At 42.3% G+C, this 11097-nt stretch overlaps 3 protein-coding genes across 6 annotated transcripts in view; 1 reads left to right on the forward strand and 2 right to left on the reverse strand.

The window, feature by feature from the left end:
- myo15aa (myosin XVAa) overlaps positions 1 to 4410 on the reverse strand; it is a 30692-nt gene extending 26282 nt beyond the window's left edge. For 2 of the 4 annotated variants that reach the window (XM_053852110.1, XM_053852107.1), the window contains exons 1-2: positions 4139 to 4339; positions 2580 to 2730 (exon numbers count right to left, since the gene is read on the reverse strand). In XM_053852110.1, coding sequence (XP_053708085.1) covers positions 2580 to 2615 — 36 coding nt within the window. In that variant the 5' untranslated portion in view covers positions 2616 to 2730; positions 4139 to 4339. Of the gene's footprint in view, positions 1 to 2579; positions 2731 to 4138; positions 4340 to 4371 lie in introns of those variants that run through there. The other 2 variants (XM_053852109.1, XM_053852108.1) reach the window with 2 other exon arrangements.
- A 474-nt stretch (positions 4411 to 4884) lies between these two features.
- drg2 (developmentally regulated GTP binding protein 2) lies at positions 4885 to 9176 on the reverse strand. Its single transcript, XM_053851815.1, has 14 exons — positions 9107 to 9176; positions 8830 to 8922; positions 8387 to 8547; positions 8039 to 8128; positions 7889 to 7949; positions 7661 to 7751; positions 7484 to 7556; positions 7020 to 7110; positions 6847 to 6944; positions 6700 to 6776; positions 6535 to 6623; positions 6407 to 6465; positions 5766 to 5819; positions 4885 to 5128 (listed from the first exon to the last, which is right to left on the reverse strand). The coding sequence occupies exons 2-14, from the start codon at positions 8891 to 8893 to the stop codon at positions 5042 to 5044; spliced, it is 1095 nt and encodes a 364-aa protein (XP_053707790.1). The 5' UTR covers positions 8894 to 8922; positions 9107 to 9176; the 3' UTR covers positions 4885 to 5041.
- Positions 9177 to 9233: 57 nt separating this feature from the next.
- gfer (growth factor, augmenter of liver regeneration (ERV1 homolog, S. cerevisiae)) lies at positions 9234 to 10436 on the forward strand. Its single transcript, XM_053852416.1, has 3 exons — positions 9234 to 9585; positions 9811 to 10016; positions 10105 to 10436. Exons 1-3 carry the CDS (start codon positions 9373 to 9375, stop codon positions 10265 to 10267), a joined length of 582 nt encoding a protein of 193 aa, XP_053708391.1. The 5' UTR covers positions 9234 to 9372; the 3' UTR covers positions 10268 to 10436.
- The last annotated feature ends 661 nt before the right edge of the window (positions 10437 to 11097 follow it).

Below are 11097 nucleotides of genomic sequence, written 5' to 3' on the forward strand. Positions count from 1 at the left end.
ACTGAATTCCTGGCGCTAGGCTGATGTCAGTTGTGATGATGGCCTGATGTTAATTCATTGATGACGGGCTGATATTCCAGGAGGTCATCTCAGTGGTAGATATGAATGTTTAATGACTGCTAAGCTAAAACATTCATCAGTAACTTGTCTAAATATATCACAAAGGGTTAACCCAATTCATCTACCGGCTCCTCCACCAATATCTCTCTTACAATGGCGACTGTCAAAGGTCAGAAGCCACACGCTGCAGGAGATATCTGCGGCAGAGGAATAGGAGGTGACTTGAGAAGCAATGAGGATATATATATATATATATATATACATATATATATATATATATATATAAAACTGTATTATAAAATTGGATTTGTTTGGACTTGTTTTAGTTTATTTATTAGAGAACACCAATGACTACGGCACAAACACTTGGAAGTGAAACTCCAGTGAGAGATTTTAAAGTCAACATAAAGGCAAAAGCAACCAGCAGCACTCGGGCTAGCAGATAACTGCGTCGTCGTTGTAAGCTCATCTATAACTTCATGTGATGAAACACTGCTGAGTGTAGACGATGGAGTTTGTGGGTCAGGACTATCAGATCATGATGAAATAGAACACTGACCCAGGGCACCAAGAGGGAGGGAAGAAAATAGCACGTAGAAAGAGAAACAAGAGGGAGTGACACATGAACAGGAGGGTGTTTACGTGCCTATCACTGACAATATGTTTTCATCAGACGCACTCAGCGACACGACACTAATGAAGGAGATCACCTGAGCGGAGAGCCGCCAACAGGCTCATTAAACAAGTGAGACACACACACACACCTCTCATTGCCATACAGCCTCTCACCATAAACCCATAATGTGGATATGGTCGAGGACTATTAATATCTTGGGGTCTTCATAGACAACAAACTGGACTGGGCTCGGAACACTGAGGCCCTTTACAATAAAGGACTGAGTCGTCTCTACTTCTTGAGAAGGCTCAGGTCCTTCAACTCCTGCAGGACAATGCTGAAGATGTTTTATGAGTCGGTGGTGTACAGTGCAATTCTGTTCGCTGTGGTTTGCTGGGGCAGCAGACGGTGGAGGACACTAACAGACTCAACAGACTCATCCGCAAAGCTGATGAGTGCTGATGTGGTGGGGCTGAAACTGGACTCCTTGGAGACAGTTATGGAGAGAAGGATGCTCCTGAAACTAAGGAGCATCCTGGAAAACATCACCACCCCCTCCATGAGTTCCTTGTCCAATGTGGAAGCACATGGACCAACAGACTGAGACTACCCATGTCAAAGACTGAGCACCACAGGAGGTCCTTTCTTCCTGTGGCAATAAAAACGTACAATTCATCGTACATGTCACGTACATGTTACCGGACTCCAAAACAAACTGAAACTAAATTATAATGAGCTTGTTATGTTGAGGTTTTCACCCTCAAACTGAGGTTTAACCTCATGGGGACTGGCAAAGATGTCCACACAAAAGCGTGAGGTCTGCACAAGGAGACAAACTGCATGCTAAAATAAGCTCACACCCCTCACACTGAGACACAAGCATCCAGCGTAAATGTTAATAATGACGGATATATGCCTCTCATAAGGAGCAGAGTGGGAGGGGAGCGAGCGTCAGGAGGTGAGTCTGAGGAGTGAGGACTCAAGTTACCTGTAAACGTTTAAGCCCATTCAAGTCTCAACCTCTGCGGGCAGATTAACTCACATCCCGACAAAGGAGCAACACCAGCAGCCACTAAAACTCTGGATCCAAGTGTCAACAGTCGGCAATCGCATGAGTGAGTGACACCAAGTCTCCAAGAATTCTTTAAGAATTGAATGTTCATGTTCATAATTTTCCTGGAACTACCGCTGTTAATTGTCTATTTATTTTATAAATGGAAGTTATGCATGGAGTTTGTCGTTCCACAGCACGCGTGAATCACATGGTGATGTTCTTATCGAATCATTTTCCCCTTTTTATACGCAACATAATTTTGTTTTACTCATCTGTTTCGATATTTCAAACAATGTTCACAAGTACTTTTCCTCCAAATCATTTCAGTTTTACATTTTTTTAATGTCATTTTCATTTCTGTTTGTTGTTTTTACTTTGATGGTATTACTTTTTCACTCATTGAAGTAAATACTTTAATCTATGTCTATTTAAAGAAACAATAGTCACATTGTTACATTAGAAATACAACAATGGCTTGGTGAATTAGTAATATTTCTAACTTCATTTACTCATTATCATCTGGACTCCCAGTTATACAGGTAAGGGGCAGGGGACATCGTGGACAGGTCAGCCACTGACAGACAGCCGCTCACACTTACGGATAGCGGGAGGAAACCAGAGTGCCTGGCCAAACCCACATAAGCGTGTAGAGACGATACAAACCCGGCCATTGTTCTTTTTTTTTTTTATTAAACAGCAGGAATACAGCGACGAACGCAAGCTAGAAAAGAGTGTAGTTCTGTCACACCTGTCCAACAGCATCTCATGAGGATAGTAACCAGCCAGCTCTGTGGTGCTACTGATACACATCACCTCTTTTTAAAACTGATTTCATATATATTGTCTTACCTCATTTGATCTTGGGATGAGTTGCTTTTTATCCATTAAACACCACCATGTTAACAAGTCCAGAGGGATGCGTGTGTTTGCACCGGGGCTGTAATATTTATATCCCTCCAGACACACAAACACACGCCCAAATGTGTCCTTTTCAATTTCCCTAAATAACACAGAGACAAAAGGACCTTTATCGCGGATACATGGTCCACTGTGTGAGTCATTACCGGCCGGACAAAAGTGAAAAGCACTTTGCCTCCGTCCGAGTCCTTACATTTATCTTTCCATCAATACTGAGGATTAGGTTTCTTCATAAATGCGCCTCACCTGTGTGTGTTTGTGTGTATTTTAAGTGGTTAAAAGTACTGATGGTCGGAGCCTTTGTTCCTGCAGCTGGGAGGATTACACAGACACACATGCAGCCACGCTATCAACACACAACACGGCTCCAAACACGTCAGAGAACCGCCATGAAAAGGGCTTTCAGTGTCTTATCGGAATCTTCACATACAAACGCAGCGTAATGGACTCTACACACTCACACAATGAGGGAGGTGAAATATGGGATGATGGCTCGGCAGAACCAGGTTGTGATTCTAACCATGCTACATTGACAATCGATCACCAGCACCCAAGTCGCACAAACTCATGTGACCACCAGTGGGCATTATTGAGCTAGAGTTGTCAGGTGCTGACCACTGCTGTCCACAAACCTGACTGTTTTTTCTTTTTTTCTTTTTTTTTTTTTTAATTTAAATATATATTTTAAAAATAACTGAAGGTGACTACAGCACCGAAATAATGAGTCAAACACTGGACCCAGGGACCAAAGCTCCGAGAGTCAAATTTGAAATGTACATGCAGAAAAAGATCCACAAATAATCATCATGTATGCCTCATTGTTCACAAAACATATCCAGTTCAGTAAGTCTGTTCAGCGACGTCTTGTTTAGTAAGATCTTAATGGCAAAATCTTAGTTCATCATGTGAGATGATTTATTGGTCCCAGAGGAGTCAATGTCATTGAACAGTGAAATCTAAATAAATCTCAAAATATTCTTCAATTTTGCAGTCACACTAAGCAGTACTATCTTTTACTATTATTATTATTATTATTATTATTATTATTATTATTATTATTAAGGTGTTTCAATTTTGGTGACAAGACGATGTAATGATCTAAATAAACCAGTAGGTGGCAGCAAAGACCACCTCTCGCTAGCCTCGACGCCTCAGTGTCGAAAACTCTGTTATTTTAACTAAATTTAAGTACGTATAAGTGGTTAATAATGGTGGTTCATGATACCGAATGTTCTGAATGCACAGTACAGAGATGAAGATGGAAAATGTTAGACAAAAGTTTCAGATATTGTGACCGCGGTGAGGTGAGTTGGAGAAGGCATTCAAGTCACACGACTTGACAAAATAGGCGATGAAGGACGGTTGGAGCGTGTGTCATGACAACGTGGCTTATGTAATACCTTAAACACACGCTCGTGTTTCCGTAGCTTCACACACACACAGTGGCATATGGAGCATCAGGTGTCATGCCTGTCGCACACAAAGCGTACCTTTGTGTCCCTCCGTTGTTGTCCCTCCATCTTCCCTCGCTCTTCAGGTGATTCCAAAGCTGTACCTCTCCATCCAGGACCCGCTCAGACGGGACATCTTCAGTCCATCTCCGGGACGGTACACCGCTCCTGCTGAAGCGTCCCACTCCGTGCTCCTTCCCTGGACCAAAAGAGACGCTTGTAAATTTTTAATGTCGCCATTGTGTGGCAGGCCAGCGACTGTGAGTTCTTACTTTGTGGAGGGGAGGAAAAGACAAGATGGCAGCAACAGCTGGGCAGCAGGAAGGAATGATGGGGGTCAAGGGTCACTTTCTCCTGAAGGTTCAGTGGAGCTGCACTACCTGGCATAGTGGCAGTTCCACTGACATAAAACACACAAACCCACACGAGGCACATAAATCCATTTGTGTGTTTGCTTCTGAAGTTGTGTTCAGAGTTTAATAACTATTTCTTACATGGGTGTTGTGTTTGTGGGACTGAAGGGAGGCAGCATGGGGTGAGTCAGCTGCATCACACCAGGGTGACAAACAAACAAGAAAAACAAGATAAAAAGCTGTTCACTACAGCAGAAAAACATCATACTCATCGCGCGCCTATGATGATACTGGCAGCAACACCACAAAATGAAAAGGCACAACAAAAGAAAAGACACCAGGCGGTCTGAGTACTTTGTAAAACATCATTCACACGGAGGACTTTGTACAGGAGAGTCCACCGAGCCAAGAGAAATACAACTGACAAGACAATTTAAACATTTATGAATTTTAATCTTTTCCATTCATCTTCTGCATCACCCCGCACACGGTTTGCTCCCAAATCAACACAGATCAGTCCCCGGCTCTGTCGAATAAAACTGGTGGTGATTTCTGCAGTACACCAGAGCAACTCCTGAGGAGCTCCAATTCACTTCTTCACGATCTGGATGACGTCCTCGTGCTCCATGACATGAGTCAGTCCCACCCTCTGAGGACTGTACTTGGTACTGGTTCCCTGAAAGACAGGTGACAGCTGGGTCACATCTCAACTGTTGCACATGCTGTCTAACCCTCGACACTAGTAGATTGATCAGTGTTTGGGAGTACGGTGATGCCTTCTGCAGAATTCATCTTGGACTTGAATCTGATTCAACAAAGCACTTACCTGTACTTAACGCAGCAGGTATCACAGTGCAGGATTTCTTTTTAAAGGTACATGTGAACTGATATTGTGGCACTGTCATTGAACCACTCAATCCCTTATTTTAGCTGAACGCTCAAACTGGATCTGAGTCTCATCATGGGTCTACACGAACGTGTGCTCTCCCTCAGCGGGATTTTTTTTCTGCTGCTTCTATGCAGGAAGTGGCGGATCATTGTGATGTAGTTTGTCAAAACAATATCCAAATATAGAAACAAGCTTTAAAAGAGCGGGTGCTGATCCTCACCCCTCCAACCACACTTGAATCAGGTGAGAGGAAAATGTGTTGTGCTAGCAGGTGTTTCACAAATCTGAGTCACCTTCCCCTCAAAAACACAGCAGATATATCAGTCAGATAAAGACAAAATATAACTCTTCTACGTTTGTTCCTCATTAACATAACAGTTCATTCAGTTGCCGGGTAAAGAGTGTGAAAGCATGAAGCACTTACCCACACAAGAGCGTATTTAAACTGGCTGGCTAAGGTTCTGTGAATTCGATGGCACTAGGAGAGAAACACAGGTGGGAACAATCAGACAGGGTTGTGTTTTTCACGGTCAACTTTCATTTACAAGACTGAAGGAAGAAAATACACCAGTTCTTTTTCTTTCATTTGTCACCATTTAAGTCCTCCACTTTTGCTTTCACCATCCATCATGAGCCTCAGTGGTTGTCTTCTTCCAACATTCTTGGTCCAACACTGTCCCTCCTCTCCACAAACCGTCCATCCTCTCCAACTTTCTCTTCAAACATCACCTCACCCTCTGATACTCATTTCTGATCTTGTCTTTTCTAGTCAATCCCAATGACAACCTCAGTAACTTCATCTCTGAGTCTCATGACAGTGGCCATCTCATAATACTGTCCTGTAAATTTTCTCTTGCCTCCCCCACCTGCTGCAATCTCTTCTTCACCTCCTTCATCTCAGTTTATAAGACTATACAATTGAATATTGTTATAACTCTACCACCTCCTTTGTCCCTCTCATTTGCACATCTCCATTCTCTCTTGAGGTTTCCTCCTCCACTTTTCTCCAGCTCACTGCATCACTTTCAGTAGGTTGCTGGTTACAAATCAATGCAGTTCACTCACCACATGTTCTACACTCGCTCCTCTCCTCATGATGATGGCATCATTGAAGTCCGGGCGTTCTTCATTCAAAAAAACAAAGTGTTAAATGAGTGGATAAAAGCCCCGAGAAGCAAGCTATTGGAGTGTACCTCCTCTTTTCTTGGTAAAAATGCAGATGAGAGCCAGATACTCCCACAAGCGCTCCAGAAGGTAGTCCAGGTTCAGCTTCATCCCACAACTTTGCAGAGGAGAAAGAAAATACATCACGCTGAAAGAGTCATCTGGAATGTCGAGTAGGGCGTCGCCGGTCCAACCTGATGACGACACTGTGAGGTCTGTGAGCCAGGCGGTCCACCTCCTCGATGGAGATCTGATCCACCTTATTGTACACCTGTGATCCACACGCACAAAAGGTCAAACTCAACTTCATGTTTTAGAAGAACCAGCTTTGATGAACATACATAAAGACAAGGCATGTAAACTCTGTTTCCAACAATGACGTCGATGAACTCATCTGGTGTGCTGTCCTCCCTGAACAGCACTTCTGCATTAAAGATTTCTGAGGTTCAGATTTAAGGCAGCGAACCATAAGAACGTTAATGTTCTTTCAAAATGATGGCACCATCGAGGATACTGTATTCGTGAAGGATGAGCTGCACCAGCTTCTCGGAGCAATGGGTGAGAGGAACAGTGGAGTTGTAGGACAGACCGCCTCCTTTCTTAGGCTAGAAGGAGAACACAGAAAACATGACGGCTAGTTTAGTTGGGTCATTTCCTTCAAGCAGGCACACTAATATTCTGATGCGGCAAACAACATTAATGGATTATCCTGAGTGGTCCATTGATCAGACAAACGTCAGTGAAATTCAGATTAAGAGGTCAAACTCAAAAGTCTCAAACGGAAACAGAAAGACAGGACTAACAATCATTGCTACTCCTGTTTTGGTTTTTAGAGAATTCAAACAGCTTTTCTAGGAATTAGCTTTGTGCGGCACACATTTAAAAAAGAACAGAATGAATGATAAATCTCAATGCTCAGGGTGTTTCTAAATCATTCATGTATCAATAACATTTAACAATAGGTATCCAGCTTATTACCTTGAAATAAATATTGGGTTTTGTCCTGTTCAGTCTGATGCCAACAGACTCCAACTCCTTTTCTAAAAGGGTCCTGGATGGAAGAAATAGCAATGTCAAACCATGTTTTTTGAAAGTTAATCTCCACTTCACAAAGTACAAATGATTTGAGTTTAAAAAAAAAAAAAAATCACAAACCTCTGGACATCTCCTTTAGTAGCATCCAACATCATAATCACGACGTCAGCTGTCCGGGCAACAGCGATGACCTGTCGGCCTCTTCCCTTTCCTGTCAGTGGTCAAGCAAACCACAAATAGGAACATGTTTAATGTACCACTGCGATTTGTGAGGCAACAAAAGTAAAACTTGGCATTTCAACTTTAGGCTCCTGATTTGAATTCAGCCCTGACAGGAGAGAATCTAACCTTGAGCAGCTCCCTCGATGATACCCGGCAAATCCAGCAGCTGAATGTTTGCACCTTTGTACTGGGAATAGATGCGGTCAACACATTTAAAACCCAGAGTATGACTGGATAGAGCACTCCAAGTAAAAAAAAAAATTTAAAAAAAGGCACCTCTATGACTCCGGGGATGCAGGTCAGAGTCGTGAACTCGTAGGAAGCTGCTTCACTAGCCGTTGCGGTCATCAAGCTAAGAAAGGTGGACTGTGGATGAATAAAGATGAGTTGAACAAAACACACTTCTTCAACCGCCAATTCAATACTGCTTATGTTATGAATGAATTAATAAATTTATGTTTATTACAGTGTAAATGCCATGGATGACACATTTGTAGGATCATTTTTAACATGGATTCTTAAATGTTACAGTGCATACAGTTCAATTTTGATGTGTGACTACAAAACATTTGATCAAATAATGACGAAAAGCATAGCTGCAGAGGCAATTGTTTGTGTACGCACCTTGCCCACAGAGGGAAACCCAATGAGAGCAACACGAGCATCTCCAGATTTCATAACATCGAAGCCCTCGCCTTTGGCCCCCGCAGACTTGGAGGGTTCAAGGAGTTGAGCTCTGTACTTCGCTAATTTGGCCTTCAGTAAACCCAGGTGGTACTCAGTAGCTAGAAGCAAAAGGTAAAAAGAAAAAAGTAACTATCAAGGAAATTAAGTTGTTGTGCCGTTTTTACTGTAGACATGTTAAAAAGTTTTCAATTCATTTGATAGTTAAACGAGTCAGTGTGGTTAAATCTGTGGTCAAATTTCATCTGCAAATAAAGAGCAACACAGTACAAAATATAATAGAGAATTTGAAAATCCTTCCTTTAATGGGGCTAAATGGTGAACGTGAAACTTAAAAAGTCTGCTGCCACACACCTCCATGCCCGAGCTTAAATCTGTCTCACCTTTATTTTTCTGAGTCCGAGAAATTTCTTTCTCAATTTCGGAGATTTTTTCCAAGATTCCCATCGTGTCTGTTGGACTGTACTACAGGTACACTGTCAAAAAGAGAAAACAATAGCGCGTCAGTTCACAGCGTTGTTAGCCATCTGCTAACACAATAACAAACAGTTGTTGGATAACAGCAGTGGCTAAAATGTGTGACAGGAATAAAACAAGTGTCACCAGACGATAGTTAAAATGTCCATAAATCGAAATGTTACGAGAGAGTATTTAATTTACACTTTAAAAACAGTTCCGCCCGCAGCATGCACAGGAGTACTGCATCACCATCCGGAAGACGTCTCGTCCCCGAACTGTGTTCGACAGAAACATGAAATATAGTTCCGGGTTTCAGCCGCGTCTGTCAACCGGAAAGAGTTCTACTGTGACATTGCGGTTCAGTGAATATTACACGTGAGCGCAGATCCTCCTTTGATTCCTTCATATATTGTACAGGACTATCACAGTAAACGGTATCGAATTGTCGAGGCTCACGGAACGCCGATATGGCCGCGTCATCCGCACCGACGGGACCGGCCGGCCAGAGTTCTCCCCACTTTCAAGGGTTCCCGTTCGCTGTGAACGGCACCGGTCCCATGGAAGGTTCCGAGAGCGTCCAGGGGCAAAGCGGAGATGGGAAGAAGAAGCCATGCAGGGCTTGTACCGACTTTAAATCATGGATGAAGCTCCAGAAAAAGCAGACCTCGAGTGCTTCTCAGGTAACAAGGTGTTGACAGGTTGTGACAGAACGAGGACCCGCTGTTTGCTCTCATTTTAATGTAGTCATCGATAGATATCGAGCCTCATGCCTTGTTTTATTTCTACAGAGATACATTGAAAAGTGAAGAACTGTTATGAATACAAGCTATACAGGAATTCTCTTCTGTATATATGACAACACGACTACAGGTAGCACTTCAATTCATTTGCTTCTTGTTCGGCAGGAATCCACATCGGAAACAAAACTGGAGTCACAGTGTCCTCTGGACCGTGAAGAGTTGGGCAGAAACACATGGTCCTTCCTTCACACGATGGCTGCATATTACCCCGACAAACCATCCACCACTCAGCAGCAAGAGATGGGACAGTTCATTAGCCTGTTCTCCAAATTCTTCCCGTGTGATGAGTGTGCAGAGGATCTGAGGAGCAGGTCCAACATTTGACTTTGTTTGGTTATCTGAGGTGTGTCGGTTCAACATCAGTGGTCGTGCTAAACCTCTGTCTCTTTCTGTCAACAGGTTAAAGACCAACCAGCCAGACACAAGCAGCCGTCACGCTCTCTCTCAGTGGTTCTGTCGGCTTCACAACAACATCAACAAGCGTCTGGGAAAACCAGAGTTTGACTGCTCACTTGTGGATGAAAGGTGGAGGGATGGGTGGAAGGACGGGTCCTGTGATTGACCAAAGTGAACAAGAACACTTGACTGATTTCCTTCTATAATCATGTGTTTCCAATTTTAACTAAAAGAGAAACTGATTTATATGTGTCATGTTTGTAATAAATGGAATGTGGTTATCAACTCTCTGGCTTAAAAATATAAGTGGACGTGGACGTTTTGTGACCTCTGGTGGTTGAATCAAAGCTGTTACTATAGCTTTGAATAACGAGCATAAATGTACACAAATATTAAGTGAAAATTTCAAGACTTTTATCAAGTGGAATTAAAATATATATCAATTGAAGTCAAATGTCAGCCCCATTTACCTCAATGTAAAGTCGTTGCTACTGGTGTAAACTTTTTCTTTAAGGTTTTAAGATGCCAACTCAACATACTCAGTTCAGAAAACACTGCTTTCATCTCAGATTAAACTGGACAATACTGAATCACAGCTATTCTCTGGTATTTGGCAGCAGCCGTGCTGTCACAAGACCTTTCCCCATGCCACTCTTCATGTGACTAATGAATGTTAGCTTGTGAATTGTTGAGGCCTGGAGTCATTATTTTCTAAACACTGGCTGCTGTATTTTTTTAAATAGCTGCAGACTGAGACAGATAATATATTTATGAATATAAGTCGATTGGTGTGGACTTGTGTGAAGGTGTTTTGGAAACAATGTCAATGATTAAAAAAAATTAACAATGAATTTTAATGTTTTAACGACAATCGAAAATACTTAAATATGGACTTATTTATCTCTAAAGACAGAAACTCGTGAATTCATGAAAACTATATTTAGTAAACTATGCGGTCTATGTACAAGAGAATTTAAAAGAAAACGTTTGGCTTTG

The sequence above is a fragment of the Synchiropus splendidus genome, chromosome 19 (genome assembly GCF_027744825.2).
Source record: "Synchiropus splendidus isolate RoL2022-P1 chromosome 19, RoL_Sspl_1.0, whole genome shotgun sequence".
NCBI classification, from domain to species: Eukaryota; Metazoa; Chordata; class Actinopteri; order Syngnathiformes; family Callionymidae; genus Synchiropus; species Synchiropus splendidus.